Source organism: Symphodus melops (genome assembly GCF_947650265.1).
Source record: "Symphodus melops genome assembly, chromosome: 18".
NCBI classification, from domain to species: domain Eukaryota; kingdom Metazoa; phylum Chordata; class Actinopteri; order Labriformes; family Labridae; genus Symphodus; species Symphodus melops.
In genome coordinates, this window is record NC_136708.1 from 15753618 (window position 1) to 15776985 (window position 23368).

At 41.5% G+C, this 23368-nt stretch overlaps 1 protein-coding gene across 3 annotated transcripts; it reads left to right on the top strand.

Moving 5' to 3' along the window:
• The first annotated feature begins 1039 nt into the window (after positions 1 to 1039).
• Positions 1040 to 23322, top strand: LOC306839016 (E3 ubiquitin-protein ligase RNF19A-like). 3 transcript variants are annotated; one of them, XM_079367480.1, is made up of 11 exons: positions 1040 to 1227; positions 11302 to 11387; positions 11497 to 12165; positions 16609 to 16817; positions 16982 to 17126; positions 17406 to 17568; positions 17690 to 17804; positions 17999 to 18157; positions 19364 to 19583; positions 19758 to 19901; positions 20197 to 23322. In XM_079367480.1, exons 3-11 carry the CDS (start codon positions 11558 to 11560, stop codon positions 21011 to 21013), a joined length of 2580 nt encoding a protein of 859 aa, XP_079223606.1. In that variant the 5' UTR covers positions 1040 to 1227; positions 11302 to 11387; positions 11497 to 11557; the 3' UTR covers positions 21014 to 23322. The 3 variants fall into 3 exon arrangements, with proteins under 3 accessions (XP_079223606.1, XP_079223605.1, XP_079223607.1); XM_079367479.1 differs by having other exon boundaries at positions 11302 to 12165; XM_079367481.1 differs by lacking the exon at positions 11302 to 11387.
• Positions 23323 to 23368: the final 46 nt, after the last annotated feature.

The following is a 23368-nucleotide window of genomic DNA, read 5'->3' on the forward strand; positions in this document are numbered from 1 at the left end:
TAAGAATGACATTATGAGTGATTATGAAGCCACTTTCAAACAATGTAAGAAGCTTTAATTCAGTTCTCAAAGAGACCATCACGATATTATTGAAGAAACTGGAGATTATTAGATTGTTGAATTTAACAAAAATTGACTGACATTATATATTGTGGAACAACTCAGTTTTATCAGAAGAAACACATAACTCAAGTCCTGATGTTATGTTTTTATTAATAGAATATGAAACATTTATTTGGAGGGAAATTTTAATGGGGGGCTGTATATTAGAGTCACAATGAGATGTTAGCCTACAAAGATAGCTGTGAATGAGCAGAGGGGCTCAGTGTTTTTGTACTGACACATATTTGATGCTATGCCCCCAGGTGTCATGCAGGCCTATCTGAATTGTCTCTAACGAAGAAACTTGATGTATCTGGATGTCTGCCAAAACTCCTCTCCGGCAGCCACAGGGTGGTAGTATTACTTCTTCTTAATGTACACTAGCTGGAAGATAACACTTGTAAAGTTATCAGCTGCTGTAAGGAAAAAAGTTCCGACAAAGATAAAAACAGATAAGAGCACATAAACAGACAAATCATTTTACATGAGGTAATATTAAAATCAAAACGATACAATATATTTCTGCCATTTTGGGGTGATAAATCGTTTATTTAATTTAAAAAATAAAGACAAGAGACAATAAAGCTTTACAAAATAAAATAAAAATAAATCATAAACCAATGAATCATTATCATGATTTCTTATAGCTAACCTTTAAAACAGTTTTCAAACAAATAGCCAAAAAAATTAGAGAGATGAGCGATTTCATACATACATAGCCTAAAATGGTGGAATCAGCATGTTGTTGCAATCCTGCCCTACTGTGATATCACATTTATTTTCTTTTTTTCTTTTGCTTCAATAAGTCTTATTTTACTTATATAACATTTAAAACAGGTTTTACAGTTAAAGTGGTATTTTTTGTTTACAATGTCCTAATATTATGTTTTGAAACTGTTTTAAACCACAACCGGACGTATGTGTTTTATTTTGAAGGGCGACCACTTCAGACGGAAGTCGACGTGTTTTGGTCTCGAGCTTAATGACTTTAGTTCAGTCTCAGTCGAGGAAATGAAGCGAAGCCGTCCTATGAAGTTTTCATCAACTACGACCTGCTGAGACATGGAGACGGAGATATATGTTTCTGTAGTGAGGTAACAAGGACCAGAGAGACTTTTAAAAAAGGTGAGTGTGAATAAGAATGAAACATAAAGGTTTACTGTTTATACAGATCTGAACTTCCTCCTCTTCGAGCCTGAAGAAAAGCTAACTTAGCTTCGTTAGCTTCTACATTTCTCTCCTAAAACTGCATAAAACTGCCTGCCTACATTAAGATATCATTTTTTATAGCTGTTATGGCTTCTGTCTGTGTCAATCCCCCCCGTTGAAGATTTAAAAGTCCAATGACCAGTCTCTGTCAACTCTTTCTGTGATTAAAGTTAGCTTCCTGCTAGCTCAATCTGATGCTAGTAGCTAGCCTGGTGGAAAGTGTAAACACATATTTTTTAGTCTCTTATATTTTAGTCTGTGGAAATTTATTATGCACTTCTCATATTCCTGTGCTGTTTTTTAATGTAGCCCAGACTCTTAAAACATCCACTTGTGATTAAAAACGTTTTAAACTTCGGTATGTTTTAAATTCGTATCATTTAATTACCTGTAAATTGTTTTTTTCATTTACGCTTCATGTCTTGAAAGATAAGTTCACACTTTAGTTTTTTTGGCTGAAGCAGCAAATGTTAACCATTTAAAATTGTTAAATTAAGTCAGAAAACATTAGAATGATTGAGTATTATTTCAGGTTTGTTTCGTTTTTTGAGGCTTGATAATAAAGCCTCACCTTGTTAGTATAATCATCTATTCAATTTATTATTGATAACAGTCATTTATCCCACACTCTGCATTTAATATTATAATTATGGACTTTACTTCCTTTTATGCCTTTATTAATTTGTACTTCACGTGTTTACATTGTAAGTCGTTGTAGATCTATTTGTGATTACCAAACAGATCTGCTTCAGTCAGTGAATGGAAAAGCTTTCTTCAGTGTTTATTCTCTTCATAGCTCAATCAGTGGTGGTTTCCTGAATAGATAACACGTCGCCTGTTGTGTGCAGTATTTCCTCATTCACTGTGGGACTTTTACAGCATGCATGTTAAATTAATCTGGAGCCTTTTGCTTGTCAGTATTGATTTTCTGTTTGTCTTAAATCCAGACAAAATACAAGACAGTGTTTATGTTATATGAACACTGTCTAAATCCCTTTTAGTTTCTTGACATGGGAATATGTCAAGAAACTAAAAGGGATTTTTGAACTTACCTTCTCTCAAACTTTTTATGACTAAGAATCAAAAATTCTGTATTACTCTCAGGGGGAAAGGGACCTGTCACTGGAATTTCTCACTGCCAGTCCAAGTGATGTATTTTATATGTTCTTTAAAGACTCGTCACACTGAAACCGTCGAGTGGTATTTGTTTTGTAAACCACATAAATCATGAGCAAAACTCAATGTAATTTTTTTTTCTCATCACATATTTACAAACAGGGCGTGCGCCACACCTTTAATTTGTAAGGGGAAAAAAATAGGCCAAAGATTATCCAGTCTGAACTGGTTTAAGTTACGATGACCTACATTTAGCAGCTACTTTGTGGGTTTGAAACTGCTGTGTGATAGATTGAGGGGGCGAGAAAGTATAGTCAAATGTTTAAAAATTGTCTTCTTTTGTGATCCGGAAATAAAAAAGCCAACAACATGTGAGGAGATGAAGTTATTTTTACAAGTTCTTTACATATACAGCAAATTAAATCTTTGTTTTAGCTACATTTTTACAATCCAGTGATGAGTCAAAGTCAGGCTACAGCCCGCTGACCTCGGAGCAGTGGGTGGATTCAAGGAAACATTTTCATTTTACAACACTGTCTCTTTTTCTTATAAGCATCGACTTTATCTTTACTTTTCTTTTAGCTCGATCTGGCATGCAAACGTTTTGAGTACACGTGACAAACAACAAAAGACGTCTACAACCGAATGTTGGCCTGAAAGGGTCGACAATTTAGGTTCCAGTCAGCCGTTGCTTATTTAGTCAGAAGTTGACAACAAGAATAAAGTACTATCCCAGCCTGTTTAAAATGGTCGAAATCATGAAGCATCATTTGGAGGATGAGATCACAGTTTTAAACCTTTGAATAATCTGATCTGGGTGTAATGTAGTCTCATGTTGCTTTAAGTGATGTTTACTGTTGTGTTGTCATTCATTGACCTTGTTCCGTTGACTTGTTAGTTTTGCTTTGTTTGTCGTCTTGTGTTTATGTAGATCATCCTGCCCTGGCACTACAGATTAAAAGGAACTCTGTGCAAACCGTTGTGTTTTGCAAAATTGTAGAATTATTCACGGCCCGTGAATCAGACGTGAATGAATACTAGATAGTTCTGCAAAGTAAAGTTGGGTTTTACATGGAAACTCTGTTATTTAGGAGTCCAGGTGAGAAGCTGGGCAGCTCTTGGCTTGTTCAACAGTCGGTTCCCTCATGACAAGGTCAGAAAGGATTTCCTCAGATATCAAACGGTAAATATTTGGTTTCGTACGGACAGTGAATCGGAGCCCTGCAGGTGAAGTGTGAGTAGCTCTGTCGATGACGTCCTTCATGGTCACACAGACTTGAGCGGAGCTGTCTCCTCCATCACATCACCCATCTGCTGCTGCTGCTTGGCTGTTTGGGGTGAAAAGGCTGACGCGTCGTGTTTTGCAGTGATTGCTCGGGGAATAATTGTTGTTGGCTGAAAGAGCAGATTGACATGATTCAACCCATGCTGGCTCTATTTGTAAATGAATTTAACCCAGGATTGGTTTCAACCAGTGGTGTGTGACTACTAAAATACCATCTGTTGTCCTGTATATTTCTCCTGACTGTAAAAACAGCATTTGAGTCTGATCATGCATTTTCCACCAATTCATGCAGGAGCTCAGATCGGTTGGTTTGCAGCAGTTAGATATTATTTTTTGTACCTTTTTTAAGGCAAAAAGAAAGTACTTACTCACCAGTTGGGGGGGATCTCCATTGATTGATAGTTTTTTCAGGAGAGTATTGAGCTTCCCACCCTGAGAATGACGTCTGAGGAAAACGATCGCAGTGATATTAAAGTGAACCGTTTCACAGTTTGTCTCTTTAGCCGACTTAAAAAAAAGTCTTTATGAGAGAGTAAAGAAGAAGGATGCCAGCATGTTAACGGTTTGGATTTGAAAAATTGTAGAGAGTGGGCTTTGTGACGTTAATGCAACGGTCACTTTTATTTGACCCCGAGGACACACACGGTTTGTTTTGCTTAGTCAGTGTGAATGTTTGTTTTTCTCCACAGGACTCTTTTCAAAGGGTCTTAAAGTCAGTCCCTGATGCTGAGACCTCCACGGGTGCACGTCGTCTTCACTGCATCTCACTGTTGGCGTTTTCTCATATGCACTCGGGATAATTACTGGAGGACTGTTCCAGAGGTTCTCCCCACCTAGCTGCTCATGTATAGACCTCACATCTGGACACTATCCCTGTCAGCCAGGAGGTCTGGAAGGAGAAACTCCGGGTAAAATCTGAGTGAAAAATCTCGGCTGATGTATTCACACATACAACCCCTCCGGATAATCTCTGGAGCTTTTCAGGAGAAATGTGTGAAAGGGTTTTATGTTCAGCTGCTGTTCTTCATGTTTTATGCAAATACTGGTTTGCAACATGTCCCTCCTGAATAGATATTAAATCAAGAAACTGCTCTTTGTAGCTTATGTCTAGACGTAGCTTTTTCTGACGGCATCAAAAATGTTGTGAAAACGTTTCTGTTCTACCCTCCATCAAGAAGGCGCAGCGTACATGCTCGGGGACTTTTTATTTTTTAAACCTTTTGTGATAATCCAGACTTAATTTCCCAGCCCTACAACACTTTTCATACACGTCAGAGATGTAAAAAAAAATGTTTATAAAATGATTGTAAAGTCGTTATTGGGACCAGACGAAGCCTGACGTGGCTCTTCTTCATTTTGCTCCTCTTCATGAACCGTTGGGCTGCAAAGACTTTGCTCCATGAAGCATGCGAATGGGGTCACGCCTACTGTGGCCTCTTGTATGTTGATAAATGCATGAAAAGCAAACAAAACAATACAAAAAAATTTTTTTGACTTGCTCTCTGGAAAAAATGGTTGGTTGAGTCATTGCGTGGTGAGTTTAACTTTGTCAGTTTAAACAAAGCCTTTAACTAAGCACATAGTACAGGTACAGTTCAAAGGTCCCCCAGCCTTGTTGGCTCGATATTGAACTGTGAATAGTTCCTCCAGAACCTGCTGTTCACATGAACTGAACGTCTGACATCATTCTTTGACTAGCAGGTATCAGGCTAAAGATTGATAAAATCACAGTTAGCTAACAGACAGTTGCTGACCTACACCTGGTGAATGATGACAGTCTAACAATGACTTTAATGTCATCTGTAAACGGCAGTGAATGTTTTAAACAGAACAATATATTTCCTCTTAATGTGGGAGGTAAACGTGTTGTGTAAAGAAAAGGAAAAAAAGCAGCTTGTCTTTAGAGTTTGTAATCCAGTCTCTGAGCTGTGCTTCTGTCTCAAGCTGTACTAGTTGAATGCATTGTCATGATCAGGAAGTCTGTCCTCTGGCAGGAATGTCTCCGGAAATTAGTGTACGTGTTGAGCACTTTGCAGAAGAACACTTTGAAACGTTCGTATCCAGCGTTGGGAGCCGATTACTGCATGTGGGATTTCTTTGAAGGAAGGCATAGGTTACAAAGAACTCAGGAAGCTCACATCCTCTATAGGCCTACCCACATCTGGTCATCTGAGCGTTGACAAACGAAACTGCGATGCCCTCTGTACACATTACGGACTTTTGATACCCGAATTCCAACTGTGTTAAACTAAGAATGAAAGAGGGGAGTTAACTTTAGTTTGTTCTGTCTGTTGAGCACCTTAAATAAAGAAAGAAGTGAGTAACACAGAGAACTCCCATGATTCCCCGTCAGCCTCGATGCCATCTTTTGTTATTGTATCGATTTAGAGCCCCCTGGTGGTGAAATCTACAAACTGGGCCTTTAACTAGACTATCGTTTAAATATAAAGAATCTGTTATCAGGAGTCAGTGAACACACTTTTACATCTTAAAAAAAAAAAAGTTACATCCAACACTGTTTAAAAAAAGGAACATTTTTGGTGCTTTTTATTTCAATATATTTATTTATTTATTTATTTCTATATATATTTCTCCTTTAATTTCTCAGTTTTTCTTGGACTCTTGAATAAATCAGACAGTTCTGAATATACTCTGGATGATGTCCTATCTCACTGTTGTGCCCTTTTTTTTCTTTTTCTTTTTTAACCACTCGCAGGTTTGAGATGATGCATGCAAAGTCATGTCTTTTCTGTGGAAAAGTTCCAGCAAGAAAAAAAACCCAATTTTTTTTCAGTGGGGGCGTGTTCAGCGTTTCCTGCTTTTTATTTTTGTGCTGCAAAAACTTGTTTACTTTGGAAAAAGAAGAATCACAGTGGAGCAATGTTAATATGAAAATTCAGGACGGATGTTCCTTGGGAGATTGCCATATTCTCTTTATAGCTTATTAAAAGTCCCTAAAAATACAAAGACGCTTCAATGCAGCAGCTTCTGATGAGCCAGCGTGTACTCGCAGACCGGTAATATAAATGTTCCATGGCCGTTTGGTTCTGCACCTAATTGTCTCTTTGTGAAATTACAGCCTGTGGAAAACCAGTTTTTTTTTGTTTATTGCTGTTCAAGAGCCAACATGTTATTGCTCGGTGGTTTGCAGGGCCTTACTTGTTAAAACCGTTACCACTACAGCCCCGAGTGACACATTCTGTTACGATATTTTTCCCCTCCATCTTGGCACATGAATGACCATGTGTCTCCCCCCCTCCCCCCCAAAAAATAAAAAAACTCAGCAACATTGCACTGACCTGTCTCACGAATAGAAAAGAACATCAGCTTGAGATCATACAACAGTTGAGGTAATCTCAACACAGAATCGGATGATGCAAACGCAGTGAATCCTTTTTAAGAGTCGAGGGACGGTTGAAACCATTTATTCTGCCGCAGAAAGCTTCCTGCCCCCGGGTTGTCTTGGGAACTGGGACACCATCCCAGTGTGTGAGAGCTGAGAGTTGCATATGATTGCCCTCGAGCTACAGAACTTGGATGCATAGATGTATATTCACACACATATACACACACACACACACGACTGCTGTCACCGGAAAGTCCCACTCACTCCGAGTACAGTGCCGTGGCAGGCTTTTTCAGTTTAATGACGCCCGGGGAGTGTAATTTCACATTCACTTGCGGGTAGCCTGAAATTGCTCCTCTCTCTCTCTCTCTCTCTCTCTCTCTCTTGTTAAAGTTTCCTCTTGCTCATGTGACTTTGCTAGTTGACCTCATACATCATCAAGCTTTGTTATGATGTGGAATTATAGTGTAAGGACATCACTTTAACCAGCAGCCCCCGAAAAGCCTCACAATGGAAGTTGCCTTCAAGGTCTTTGGCCTAATTTTGGATTGAGGATACTCGGGGATGATGACTCTGGAAACATCCTGTTGAAAGTTTCCAGTAGTTACTATTAAAAGACCTCTCCACTTGATTACATTGACTTTTCAAAACTAGCGAGTATAAAGATGCCGTTTCATGCCTTTACAGACTACAGGGTTGTTCTGTGTCTTCAAATTCAGCACAGGTCGTCGTTGGCCTTGCCCGCTCATTGCTCATATCTTTTTCTTTTTTGTTCCGCATCCAGATTAAGTTTAGAGACAAACCATGCGAAAAGCATCTTCTCTCCCGGCTGTAGTTGGAGATGGATTGACGTGCTTTCTCTCCATCTCCGTCAGATGGAGTTAAAGTCAACTCCCAAAGCAACACAGAACTAAAACATCTCATCGAGCGTGACATCAGAGCAACAGATCAGTTTCCCCACACTGCTCCTCGCTGAATGAGCTGGATGTGACGGAGGAGATACGCACTGTAACATAATCGTTTTGACTGTTCGCCACGCGGGATCACACGTCTCTTCGTCACACGGACGTAACCTGAGTACGCCGTTGTTAGCAGTCTGTTGACGTCCAGCCTCACAAAACTGATCATCGGTACAGCGATGGTCTGATTTCAGAAACAAATCTGATTGGCCCGCGGTTTTAGCCAAGGCTTCGAGTCAGTTGCACCGTTGCCGTGACGTTCCTAAAGGAAGTAACGCTGACAAACTGAAGTGGCGAGCTGTGTAACCCACCGGTGCTCTCTGCTTTGCTCGTTCGCATCGACAGTTTTGGGTTTTAATTGCAACTCTTAAACTGTCAGGACGTGTAATTACACCTCATTACTCTTTACAACTTTGCTGCAGTGTGATTGGCTTGACGAGATGCAATTATGGTTTAGATTTTAAATCTTTATTTATTTTTAGTTCACAGTTCTGCACAGATTAACCGTACATCAAAGTAACGTAAAGATCTTTTTATGCTTTATTTAATTAAGATTTGCTTCATTCATATTCTCAACATTTTATTCCATTTCAATGTAACATTTTGAGTTCATAGAGTTTGGAAAAATAAACTACCCCTAAAAAAAGCAGCAACATCTTTAGAAACAAATAAACAGAAACAAACAAACAAAACAATGAAATAAGAAAAGAGGTGGAGGGGTAGAACCTCTTCATTCAATGCAGAGTTGAGGTTTCCACATTTTTACATTGATTTAGATATTAGCAAACCTTCATATCCTTATTTGTTATTTTTAAAGTAACTTAAAGACGTTAGTCAGCAAAATATGGCTGCTGACGTTTGTCTTGTGTCATGTTGTTAACGAGTATCGAGTGGATCCTTTTCTCTGTGTCCAGGTCCAAACTGATTTGTTATTGATGTCACGGCGTGGCAACACTCAAAGAGTGTGACCATAAAAAGTAAAAGCACTAAATGTTTACACTGCCTGTGTGTTACGGCCCTTTTTATTGAGAGGAGATGAAGGTGTGAGAAGGAAAGGAGCCAGTCGAGGGAAAGAACTGACCAAATATTGTGGAGCGTTTAGCCGTCAGCGTTTGTGTTCTGCTGTCCGTCTTCCATTTCTCTGCAGGAAGCTGCTGCTCAACGAAAAACAAAAGCATTGTATTTGTAGTTGAGAAACTGGGCTACTTTTTTTTTTTTGTATTTTGGTTACTCAGTTTTGAAAATCATCCAAGTTATTTGACCCAGAATGCATTGTGTTTAGCAGCTTTAGTCTACATGGCACAGGTTGTTACACGGTACATAAATCCTATTTCATTATGACTTTGGTAAGTTTGTATTCGGGGTTCATTTGAAACTATATTTTAAGAGTTGTTGACTCGTGATCAAATCACCGCCTCTCTCTTAATGCAGATACAACTTGGCTTGATGAGGTCGAGGAAGAACAAACGGCCTCGACAAACAATGAACCAATCTGTCTCCTGACTCGGCCGCTTAAAAGACTTCTTCACATTTCTCATCTCAGCGCCGAAGCAGCCGCAGTAAAAAGTTAACTGCTGCGTGTATGTCATGGTGAAGGGAGGAAAAGCCGCAGCCAGTCAGAGTGAGGTTTCTAGGTTACGAGAGTGAACATTTGCACTTCTACAAGGATTGCTGTCCCAATTGAGATTTACAGTGGGCTTGTTAATTAGTCACCGTTTGGCTCCCACTGGAATTTTCCTGAAATGAGTCCCTAATGACAAACACACACACACACACACACACTTGCACAAACACAAACAAAAGCTTAGCACACAAAAAGTAAAGCAAGAACATTCTTTTGTTTGACAACTTTGGATGCTCTAGGATTTTGAATGTTGGATTTCTCAATCTGGCTTTTGAGCTCAGTGAAGTTAATGTGTCATTATCTGTATAATAACATGTTGCTTGGATGGAGTTGCAGAGTTTTAAGACCCTGATAAGCTTTTCAAGTCCAGGGCGACATTACTCTGGTTTAAAACGTAGCAAGACTTTACCGTAAGATGGACACAACCAACTTTGTGTTGAAATCTACTGATAGAGGTTAGTGTGTGTCATGTGACCCCATGATGGAAGTGTTTGATTGCATAAAAATGGAGTAGATAGATACACAATTAAAAACAAAAAAGGAACAGTAAAAACAGACAGTATCAGTGCTGTGGGCCTGATGTCTATATGAACAGATGAGTGGGATAAATATGACGTGGTCATAACACATCACATGGTTATACAATCATATTAAAACCTGATGCGGCTCTTTCAGCTCAGATTTTTCTAAAGATTTTTGGTTTTAGTCTGCAAAGAAGAAAACCGACGGGTCAAGCTGCTCTGAACTCTGTGCGAGGGCATGTTTGACTCGCTCACATTGCCAGCTTGGTCTCTGACCAGTTAAAGCGCGTTTTGATTCGCTCCATTGCTCATACTTAATGCAGTTTTCAGGCCGGGTGGTCCTGTTTCAAAGATGGATTTTTAAGCAGCAAACGTTGAACTTTGAGGTTGTATGAAATCCAAATAGTTGGTGATCATCCCTTATTTATTTTTTCTTTTCTTTTTAGTTTTTCTCAAAGGGAACCAGTCCAACCCAGAGAGAAATATTCAAAACATCAGCTGTTTGGGGATCTGTCAGCACCACACCCACAAACTGGGAAGAATTAAGCAGAATATCTGAGGCAGAGATAAACCATCAGTGTTTTGTGCTGATGTGTCAGCAGGACAGAAATCAGAAGAGTCACTAGCTTCACTTTACATCCTCTACAAGTGAACAATAAATGATCTTCTCTTCAGTTTGAGGCAAGGTGTGGCTGCTCTAGAGACTCACTGACACAGCTGTGGCAACATCTGAGCTCCACGCTGGGAAAACGGGGGATTCTGTCTTGTTGTGCCTTTTGGATGATTAATGCACACTCCGGGGGGGGGAAAAAAGAAGAAGCCTGCAGTCATTTTAGATGAGCAGCTTCACATGCACAAACACACGTACACCGAAGAAACGCCTCAAAAAAAATGGCTGTAACCAGCCAGAAAACGTTTGATTTATCGCAGGGATGGTCTTTCCTTAAAGCCAAACAACCAGAGAAAGGCCTCATTTTAATAGAATTTGACAGAGTTTTAGTGTTTTGAATGCAGCTGATGTTTTTGAACGGACTCTGAGGAACGCCACTGCATGTGCTTCTGTCTTCTCTGAAGATCATTTCAAGTTAAAGCATTCAGCTCTGCATCTAATTCTCCGTGTTGTGTTCTCTCTTTTTCAGGTTGGTGTCCCGCTTCTGAACATCTACATCTCATCACTGTGATTCCAACAGGTTACAGACAACACAGCAAAACTTCCAGACCTCCTGTAATTTCTGCAAATCGCTATGTCCTAGCTAACACAAGTCAGACCCCCTCCCCTGATCATCCTGTCCCTTTAACCCCAGTTACCATCCTCCATCCTCATCCCTTACCAGGTTGTCTCTCCTGATGTGCTGATTTCTGGTTGTAGTACCAGCGGCGCCCCTTTCCAGTGCAATGAGCAGCCTGCACCAGCAGCAATATGGCAGCACAGGCTCAGAGCGAGACCTTCACTCTGCTGCCTCCTCTGTCAGCCTCCCGTCTGTCAAGAAGACCCAGAAGAAGCGTCGTCTGTCCTTGCACTCGCTTTTTGGCCGCCGCCGCCGTCATGACCGCGATCCCAAGCGCAAGTCCAGGCCTCTGCAGGTTGGAGCTGGAGTGGACGGCGTTGTCAGCGCTGAAATCATCCAGCCCGAGGCTCTCCAGGATAAAACCTCAGCCAACTCTTCACTAGCCGCGGCGTCGACTTCATCGGTGTCGGGTTCTTCATCGGAGCTGATGGAGTGCCCACTGTGCCTCCTGCGCCACGCACGCGACCGCTTCCCTGACATCATGACCTGCCACCACCGCTCCTGTGCGGACTGTCTGCGGCAGTACCTTCGCATCGAAATCTCTGAGTCCCGCGTCAACATCTGCTGCCCCGAGTGCTCGGAGCGCTTCAATCCCCACGACATCTGCATGATCCTGGGGGACCGAGCCCTCATGGAGAAGTACGAGGAGTTCATGCTCAGGAGGTGGCTGGTAGCTGAGCCTGACTGCCGCTGGTGTCCGGCCCCAGACTGTGGGTAAGTACAAGAGAACTGAGAGATTCAATTATAAAATACACAGTGACTACAACTTTTAATATGAAATATCACTTGCAGGCTGAAGGAAGGTTAATACTGGTTAGATTTGTTGTGCAGCTTTTAATTCAACCAGAACTTTCCAAATCAACTTATATTTAATGATTTTATTTCATCTCTATTTTTGGTCACCTGAGAATCCACCAGGGATGTTTTGTTGATCTGATTCCAAAAAAAAAAAAAAGCCTGGGTCCAAAAATAAGCTGGAAAGCTGCCACGCTGAGGAAACTTCTAGGCTGTGATCATCGGGCCCTTTGAAGATGCTCACCTCAGCTTCTACATTAATGGCTGAATTATAAATAACTCCCAACAGTAATAGACCTGTTTGTTCTGTCCTCCACATGACTCAGCCAAAATAAATAGATCTAGGCATCCAGCGATGACGATGTCTATTGTTACCTGTCATTCGCTTTCCATGACGGTCGTCGCTCAAGACAAATATCACGTAACGCCAGCATGTTGAGCAGTAAAAAGGGGGTAAGTCAGTAAGGATAATAGAAGCCGTTTTGTACCCGAAAATCTACCTGAACGTGTGAATGTTAAAGAAGCTGAGTTGGATTTTCTGGCCAAACTTCACCAACTACCAAGGTTCATGAAGAGTGAAAGAGCTGCAGCAACACTTGTAGCAACGCAGGTCAACTGTGTGAACACATTTACCCTCAAGCCAATTTGTTTATGATAATTAAACTCACAAGCATGAACTTTGAAGTTTTATATGCTGTGAAGCACTTAAGCATAAAAGTTGACAGTGCGAAACTGTGGGACATGTAAGCACACTGTGCGCGTTAAAGGTGGGGGGGGGGGATTTGATTAACTTAAAAATTGAGATTCTTATCTGACATTTGAAATAGACTCGTGACTTGGCGGATCAGTCAGTCCCTAAAGTTACCTCTTCAACTCATTAGAATGTTAAATGGAGCAGCAGGAAAGTCGGCCAGTCTCACAGATGACCGGAGTCGATCCTGAAGTATGTTCTCATTCCGAAAAAGACTTCCAGAATCCTTTTGAAATTAAAAAAAGACAATGAATCGAATCGCGTTGTTATGAATTCACAACACCAGGACCGACGTATAGTGATGATATATGATGACAGAAGAAAGAAGCAATGTTCTTAAGAACTAAAGATATTCCCCCTCTGCTCCTCTGATAAAACTCTCCTGTAGATGTAATGCAGTGTTGAGTTGTTGTTGCTCATTTATGAATGTTTCATCTCAAAGACTGAAACTCTTAATCATTTCTGGCTTTTTCCAAGGAATGACCCCCCCCCCCCCCCCCCCCCCCCCCCCTCCTCAGCTCTGCAAAATGTGTCTCCCTGCATTGGCCCTTAATACTCTGCTGTATAATTTGGAGTATTGAGCAATGAATCTCCATGAGGTCAAACAAAGTCACTCCATTCCTTAAAAAAAAAAAAAATACAAAAAGTGAAACTCTGCTGATTGTCGAAGGGAGAAAGTATTTCTCAGGTTTCCCTCTTTCACAAGGAGTTGATGAGTGTAGGTGTGTGTGTCGGGGGGGGGGGGGGGCAGGGGGCAGGCAGGCAGTTGGGGGTCTTGTAGGTTTGGAGCTGATAGGCATTCAACAGTTTGCTCCCAGGGGCCCGAGCTGACTCTGACCAGGTCACTCTGCCTCAGCTGACATGTAGACAGACAAAAACACAGCATCATAACTGGATGTGCGTTTGCCTCGCTCTGGAAGAATCTGCAGATGCTCAAAATGTTTTTGTTTTTTTAACTAAACAAAACTTGTACTGTAAAGGGTTAAAGAGTTTTGAAGCTCTTACTCGCCCACATACCCTGCATTCAGTCGCCATTGTTAGTTTCGTATTGAAAGATTGCCCGGTTCAGTAATGACTTCACTCTCTTTCGGCTTTGTTGCATCAACACTGCTGACCCTGTCTTTCAGAATAATGCCTCTTTCATGAGCGTGTTTCAGCTCTTCTTGTTCTCATCATCTAATCAGCTAAGCTCTGGCTTCACTGCTAAATGCTGACATTCTTTCAACCTTATATAACCCCTGGTATGTTAACAGCTATTTGACCTTATCGTCGGGGTTTTCCAAACCTCAATTGATCAGTAAAAAAATGGATCACTTGATATGAGTGTAGAAAAACAAGTCCAACCATACGGGCGATGACTTGAACACCATATGTCATGAGTTTGCCTCACTGAGGTGTTAGAAGAGTCTGTCTGGATCCTGTCTAGACTGAATGCTGTGGACCTTTACGGTGCCCACACACTGCTACTAATCTTACTGCAAAGTGTGTCAGTCACTTGGGAAACATTGACGAGAGTATCATAAAATGATTCCATGAGATTAATGACTGGAGGTGCATCAGTTCTTGTTTTCTTCATGTAACACCTCAGCACCATAAAATGTTGTGGACATTTCCCAGTATCTGTGAACATACTGTAGTCCGCTGTTCCTTTTTTTTTTATCTTATCTTATTTTTTATCACTTTTGACCTGAATTCAAACAATGTGAGGACAACACCAGTTCATGTTTTGAAATCTACTCGTGCAAAGAAATAAACCCAGAACTATATCCCTCTTCTACTGTTGGATAGATTCCCTGACAGCGGTCGGACCATACACTCGCTTCACGAGGAAAAACAACACAACCATATTTAAACACTTTGATGAAATAATATTCGACTGGAAAAAAAAAAGTATGGATTTAATTTAAAGTCAAAAAATGCAGGTCCATGTTGAAGATCAACTTTATGACAGACTTTGATTCCAGACAAGACAACACATAAAATACAAAGCTCAGTGTGAAAATCACTCAAATGTACTGACATGTTATACTAGTCATACATGTATCTCTATTCCTCAATTTCCTTCCCTTTATATTCTTTGGTACAATTCATAATACAGCCTGAACTGTCTGTTTTTAAACAGACTGTAGTTTAAACGGCTGCATCATTTCAATAACTGTATTTAAAACCCTCATTACTTTATAAACACTAAACTGAAATCTGTCTGTGAAAACAGTTCTGCTCATCATGTATAAATGTGCGTTGCGTGTGACTCAGACAAAACAAACTTTATCTTTTTATCATCGCTCAGTTTCTGCAGCGAACACGGGGCTGAGTGCTCTGTGACGGATTCTGTTTTTGCTGGGTCTTAAAGCTGCAGTGTATCTTTTCTCAGAACTGTTGTCACTGTTGCGTCTCTGATATCAGCTGATTTCAGCATGTCCATTGGATCTATTCATCTCATTATTATTATTTTTTTACCAAGAGAATGACCGAGTGAACCACTGTTTCACAGCCATGGCAGTGGCGGGTACATCAGCTGATCGTGGTCCCGCTCATCTTTGATCAATTTCAGGGAATGTGTGCAGCATGCTGTTCATTACAGAATCACATGTTTAAATCAAATCATGATGGTGTGTACCCACAGCATTAGTCTGAGGGGGCTTCATGCTCGTTGCAGACTTTTTGTGTGCATAATTTTCTGGAGCTGTATCCTTCTGCACGCAGTGATTTCCAGGGTACATCTGTTCCACATTGTCCTCTTCATACGTCAGTCTCAGTGTTTGTTTTCCCTTATCCTCTGTTTCTAGTGTTCCCATGATCACCGTGCTATGAGATGCACTTCGGCTACAACAATCCCAAGGTTTAGCTGAGGTTCTCATACATACACTTACTTTATTAATAGGCTGTGTGCTCTGCTCTCCCTTCCGCAGTATTTAAAGTCATCCTTCAATAAAATCACTATTATTGTGTCAGCTTACAGACGCACAAGGACGTGAGTTTCATTTTGAGCCTGCAATCCAGTGAGATCTGTTCCAAACCGTATTGTATAACTTTGACAGGTGATAAATATATTTGAGTGAGGCAGTTATTGTGTTGGGTCATCAAAGACTGCACTTTGAGTGATGTTTTAATTCCAGTTAGGTACGTTTGTAATAAATCTGTTTTTAAAACCCAGGAGCTGTTGGACTTTACTTTGGTCATGTAGTTGTCTTTTGTCTCCCAAACAGACCGCTGTGATGATTGATGAGGGATACTGTGGTGACATGCAGTCATGCTGGACTGATTGTGCCAGTCCAGCCTGGCAAAAAAACAAAACAAAACAAAAAAAAAAGCCCATAGTAGTAACTGTTGTAGGAAGTTGAATTTGCTAATTTCCTGCGATTATGTAGGAAACACTGCTCAAGTTGTCAAACCCCAGAAGATGTAAAATGCTGCAGTAAAGAGGAGGTTTCTGAACTGAACCTCAGCAGACGTAGCTCATGATATCACTTTCCTCCTCACCTCCACACTTGTCATTTTAGCCCCGCTGACCTCTAGTGCTGTGCTGAAGTACTACATCCCTCCTGTCTTACTGGCTAACCTTGACCACCACCATGTTTTTTTGTTTTTTTTCTTCTTATCTTTCTCAGGTACGCTGTTATTGCGTTTGGCTGTGCCAGCTGCCCGAAGATCACCTGTGGGCGTGAGGGCTGTGGGACAGAGTTCTGCTACCACTGCAAACAGCTGTGGCACCCAAACCAGACGTGCGACTCGGCACGCCAACAAAGGGCCCAAACTTTCCGGCTGAGGAGTTTCAGGTCCTCCTCCCTCAGCTACAGCCAAGAGAGCGGAGCCGCAGGTATCAAACTAATGACTACCTGCATGCCAGTCACCTTTTTCTTTTTTGTATCCTCATCCTTGTACACAGAGACATACCTAACATACAATCTGCGCTATATATAGACACCAAAAATACCTGTTTGTAAAATACTTCTCTTGTTTCCCTCTATCAACCTCGACAAGGCGATGACATCAAGCCGTGCCCACGATGTGCTGCCTATATCATCAAGATGAACGATGGGAGCTGTAATCACATGACCTGTGCAGTCTGCGGCTGCGAGTTTTGCTGGCTGTGCATGAAGGAAATCTCTGACCTGCACTATTTAAGGTGAGACAAATGATGACCAGTAGATAAAAAAAAAACTCAACTACCCACTGTAAAAAATACAAATATACAGTATCTATCCTTTTTTTTTTTCTAAAAATTGAGCCTCAGTGATGTGGTTTAAATAAAGTAATGCAATTGTTTTTTTGTTTTTTTGATTTAGCTCATTTTTCTTTTGCTTCATTCCTTTTCTTTGTATAAATGAGTCAGCCCCAGTTTTTCAGTCATGGTAGCCATACACATGTCCACTCACATCCCCTTCTCTCCCGTAAACCCTCACAGTCCATCAGGCTGCACCTTCTGGGGGAAGAAGCCCTGGAGCAGGAAGAAGAAGATCCTCTGGCAACTCGGCACGCTGGTGGGAGCACCCGTGGGCATCGCACTCATAGCCGGCATCGCCATCCCCGCAATGATCATCGGAATCCCCGTCTATGTGGGCAGAAAGGTGAGCACCGAAACAAGACAAGTGACGAATAAATGGACGTGATCCAAATTTTGAAACGGAGAGCTTAATGTTGGGAGACTTTGAGTTCCAGAGGAGTTCTTGATAATGATTTCCTCCTCAGATCCATAATCGCTACGAGGGCAAGGACATCTCGAAACACAAGAGGAATTTAGTGATCGCTGGTGGTGTGACGCTGTCTGTGATCGTGTCGCCTGTGGTGGCAGCTGTCACTGTTGGTGAGTGTTTTTTTTTTTTTAATTCCTTAAATGTCTGTCTCTTTCAAAAGCATCCCATTTTGGTTTGAGAGGGGTATTATTATTATTATTACGACCGAGCTGCCCCATTTAGAAAGGAATATACTATTTTTGCAGTTCAAACCCAAAATCCCACTTTGTACATTTCACCACCTCTTCTTCATTTTGTCGTGCAGGTATCGGCGTTCCCATCATGCTGGCGTACGTCTACGGAGTCGTCCCGATCTCTCTGTGCCGGAGCGGAGGCTGCGGGGTGTCTGCCGTCAACGGCAAAGGCGTGCGTATCGAGTTTGATGACGAAAACGACAACATAGGCAGCGGGGCAGCAGCAACAGGTGAGAATATCGTCCTGCCTGAAGGACAACATGTAGAGTTACTAATCGTCCTCGAGCTGGCATCAGCGCCGTGCTCAGGTGAAATACAAAGACAGAGTACACAGATGGTATGTTTAACGTTGTACTTTATGGGAGAGTACAACACGACTATACATTAATTCTCCTTTTTAAAGGAGGTCAACAAACCATGAAACCTATTTTTCAAAAAATCTCAATAATTTGCTTCTTCGTCTCCTTGAAATGGTGACTGCTTGTATTTTCATTCTCTCTACTTTTGGTCACTCCCTTTTTAAGTCTTACTCTCAAGTAGGTTATCGGACTCGAGAAGAAACTTCCAAATATACTTCAAACCTGTCCTCTCCTGTCACACAGTTACTGTTGACACTGTTGTGTGTCACTATATTGTCTCAATCTCCCTCTGACGTCATCAGCAGCACTTGATTACTTGGTAAATACCAGCGGCTGGTTTTGTGGCGCTCTGTGTGTTCAGGCATATTTTTAGCTTCTCCCAGGCTGAGAGAAGAACTCTTTTGTCTTTCCCTGCCTTTCTGTGTATTTATACTAGATTATAAATAGCCCGTAAAGAGGCCTAACAGCTGATGGTGTTTGTGGTGTGTGATGGTGTTAAACGGCTGGCCTCATGTCAGTGATTTGACGATGCGTCTCTGTCAAACTGAAGCCCTTCGAGGTCGAGCTGGTTTTTCTTTCCCAGCAGGCGTTAAGGGCGACAGCGTTGGGTTTCTCATTGCGTCTGTCAACAAAGCCAATGATAATTATGAGACTAAATGACAGCCTGGACGTTGGCCTTTCCAGAAACACAAGGTGTAATATTTGATGTTTAGTCACACCCAACGAGTCCTCGCCCTGTTGTTACAGGAGGAATTTTAAAGTCTACACAGCACTGACTCATTGGAATAACTTCAGCGGAATAAGCTTGCTTTTATTTCACTTTAGTTTTCTGTAATCTGACTTCCAGACTTGGGCTGCTCAATGTCAAAAATCAGATTTTTCTGTTTTGTTTTTTTTTGATATTTTTTTTAGATTATTGAGATCAGGATTCATTAAACATGATTACAAGCTGTACATATGCATCACGTTCATTTGTCATTGAACACTCTAGCATCTTGAACCCTTTGAAAAAAACAAGCACTAAAATGTGTCTAAAATAATCCAATGACTCTCCTGGCTTTCCCGTTTCCTCCGTAGACACCACCTCCGTGGCTGAGACGCGGCTCAACAACCCCAGCCTCGGAGACGGAGCGAGTGTCGGCGGCCTGACCGGTCTGAGCCTCAGCGTCAGCGGAAGTCACATGGAGCGCTGCGGAATGAGCTCCACTCAGCGGGACAACATGAGCGACAACGCTAGCACCACGGCACTCGCTGGGACCAGCATCACAGGCAGCCTCTCAGGAAGCTGCTACAACAGGTAGTCCACCGGGACCGGACCTCTTTTTGAGAAATGTTCAAAGAGAGCGCCTGAATGGCTTCATTTTATTGGTTTAGTTATTTCATACTTTGTAAAGCAAACATTCAGACGCTTATATTGTTTTAGTTTTCATTTCTCTTGTTTTTCTTTTTTCTTTTTTTTTTTTTTCCCCAGGATGGAAGTTCAGGCTGATGTGCAGAAGGAGCGCTGCAGTCTGAGTGGAGAGTCTGCCACAGTCAGTCTGGGGACAATCAGTGACAACGCGAGCACGAAAGCCATGGCGGGATCCATCCTCAATGCCTACATGCCTCTGGAGAGGTCAGTCAGAGTTTACTCATTCCACTGACTCCATCTGAACATTTCTGACCTTGTTTTTTAAATCTCTGCCAGAGTTTTTACAAGACTCATTGTGGTCAGATAGTTTGACCTTTTTTTTTTTTTTTTTTTTTTTTTTTAAATCATGAATTACTTTGCTTTGAGTTTATGACTCAAAGAAGTGCTTTTTCAGGATTTGTTTGGTCACTTGGTTACTTTATTGCTTTTAAATATACAGGTGCATTTACAAAATGGGGGCCAAGTATAGCAGCCTTAACAGTGTGTTTATATTTTGCAGAGATAACAGTCTGGAAGTTCAGGCAGACGTGGAATCCAAACAGGAGAAGGTGAGGCACTGCAGCGCCAGCAGCAGCCTGGATGAAGCCAGCTGTAGCAGCAGCATTGCCGGCCTCAAAGGTGCTAGCGGCGGTGCATGTTCATGCCCATCATCAAGCTGCTGCGCGCAGCATGACAACCACTGCTGCCCCTGCTCCCTCCCCTCCACTTCAGGGGGCAAGAGGAGCAAAGGAAAGCTCTGGAAGAGAGGCAGCAGTAGCAGCAGCAGCAAAGGAGAAACAAAAACCAACGAGATGAGGGGGGACTTGGACGCGCAGCTCCTGGAGCAGCGCAGCACCAACTCGTCCGAGTTTGATTCTCCGTCTTTGAGCGGCAGCCTGCCCTCTGTGGCAGACTCGCACTGCAGCCACTTCTCATCAGAGCTCAGCTGCTCAGACCCCGAAACCTCGAGACCAACTCATCCACCCTGCTCCACCACAATAGACCCCCAATCTCATCATCCCAACGCCGCCGCCGCCGCCGCCGCCTTCAATGATGTCAACATCACACCGATGCCTGAGGTGGAGCACGACCGCCTGGAGCATCATCCACCTCAGAGCAGCCGCGCAGCCTTCACACACCGCCTGCTGTCCACATCTCCACCCGCTTCACCCAAAGAAGGGGGCAGTGTGACGTTTTTGTACATCAGCGAGGAGAGCAGAGGCCCCACAGCAGACACAGATCCAGAGAAAGACAAGAAAATACAAGAGACGACCAAAAGCGCTGCAGCACATTCTGTAAGCCCGACAAGGAAGCACTGTATACAAACAGACATCTAAAGGACCTTTCCCCTGTGTTTGAGTGGTGTTACTACTGCTAAATAAGTTAGCCTTATAACCTAATTTCACTGTTTAGTGAAGCATCTTTGGAAGCTTTGAAAGGCTACAGATAGAAGTCTACTTATTTTTGTATCTGCTGCCGAGGCAGAAATGTTATGTGAATGTCAGTCTACACAGTAACCGAGAAGGTCCAAGTTGAAAAGTTAACAGGAGCACATGAAAGTTAAAGCGAGGTGTAAAGCAGAAGTTCTATTCTGCTGTTGAAGTGTCGAGTGGAGCAGCGAAGTTTATAGTAGGTAGAGTTGGATGTATGTGGGAAGGTGTAAGTATGTTATCAGGTTGGTGAGATACAAAGCCCACCCAGCTTTTATGATGATCTGCAAAGTCTGTGCTCTGATTTGCTTTTCTCAATCCAAGCTCAAATTGACAGACGCAGAACTGACAAAGCTGGTTAGGAGCAGGTCAAATGTCTGCTTTTACTTTTCAAAGTAAAAGTTGAGCTGCTACCTTAAAGCCTGATCCTTTCTTTACTATTTTTTTTTTCCTCCCCTTCCCTTTATGATCTCTGCAAGAATCCGTTTTACTTTGGACGGTTTGCATGAATCAGGGATGGATTTGTCATCACTGTGGTCCACCGCTGTGCCACCAGTTCACTCTGCTACTTCTTAAAAAAATGGCAAGAGAAACACCACACAGCTAAAGGATTGTGGTACCTGACAGGGACCAGTCAATACAGTAGCAAATTTTATATTTCCTTAATCTTCTATAAGCAAAATATTATTGTTGTTTTTGTTAAAAAATGTGACTCTTGTTTTTTTTTGTGCTTTTGTCTTTTGCTTATTTTTTATTTTCCATTTTGGGAAAGTTGGTTTTATTGTTAAAGCCCTGTGTTGGGTCCACAATTTTAGTGTTAAAGGGTGGGAACTGTGTTTGCGACCCAAACTTACCTACCCTCCTTACTTTTTATATATATATAGCAAATTTAGGGAAGTTGACAACTGGCCTATGTTAACCCCCCCCTTTTTTTACACTTTTGGTGAATTCATTAAGTTAGGTTAAAGTAATTATAGGGAATTCCATAATCCGATGTCTCTGAGAAAAGCCCAACCTTTCCCATTATAACTTTAGCAACTTTTCACCAGTTCATTAAAGCTGGAACCTTTTAATGGACTAATGGCTAAACTAATTGCAATGAGGAAGATGAATCTGTCAGCTGGAGCAGATGTTTTCAGTCAGCTCTGTTATAATTAAAGGTGCAATGAGAAACTGCTCTTGTGCATTGGAGCACCTCCGTCTGTCAGTGAGCGAATATTCAGTGGTGAATGTATGATGATAACAGGGTGATAATGTTGATACTCCCTTCGGAAGAATCTAAAGCAAAGTTTTATTCCTAATTTAGCTCCTTTGGTGTATTATAACTACGATGTGTTGAGCTTTTTTTCTTCCTTGAATCCCTTCAATGGATTCATGCAAATAATGATTTTATATTTGTTCGACCCAAAGTGCCTTTGGGGGGATAAACCTGTTTTCATTTTTTTTCTTTTTTACATTTTATTGTTATGTATTTTTTTCAAAAGATTAACATTTAAAAAAATACTATACAAGGAATTATATTTGCCTCATTAAATGCATACATCCTCATGCTAAATACTCGCCTCCCCCTGAGTGCTAACGCTAGCACTCTCATTAGCTTGTTTAGCCTACCAAAGACTGCTTTCAGGCTACTACAGTTAAGACTAGCACACTCAAGTCAAATTAAATCTATTACACAGGGAACGTTTAGCCCTAAGGTACAAAACTGGCTTCTACAAAAGAAAACATAGCAGCTCACCTCTGGACTCAACCTGTTTGAAGAGCAGAGCTTTAAATCCAAGACCAAAAACGATTTTGTGTTTTAGTTACTTTTAGAAATATTCCTTTAATCATCTTAAAAAGGTGCTGAAGTGTACATTGGGTTGTTAATCGGCACCTGTAGGCAATAAAACCCTGTTTTTTATCCAAAGTGATCATTCAGAGATGTTTAAAGCCCCAGACATGTTCAGCTGAGCTGTTTGGTCATCAGAGCAGTCGGTGCTCCTCAAAAGCCTCCAGCTGAACAGTTTCTCTCTTGTTTTGGTTCCCTCTGTTAAAGATGCCTGTTGAACACTTTTGAGTTTTTTATATTTTAATTTGAAGACTTGTGCCAGGTCTGTTTCTAACTTGGTCAAAAGAAGTCTTTGCTCGTTGAGACGGAGACTATATTCCCTAATTATTTGCTTTATAATGTGCATGTAAATGCATATCTTTAAACAATAAAACTTTCAATCAAGCGTGCTGACTGTTTTTGTGTTGATCCCCCCTTTCTTGATTTTAAAT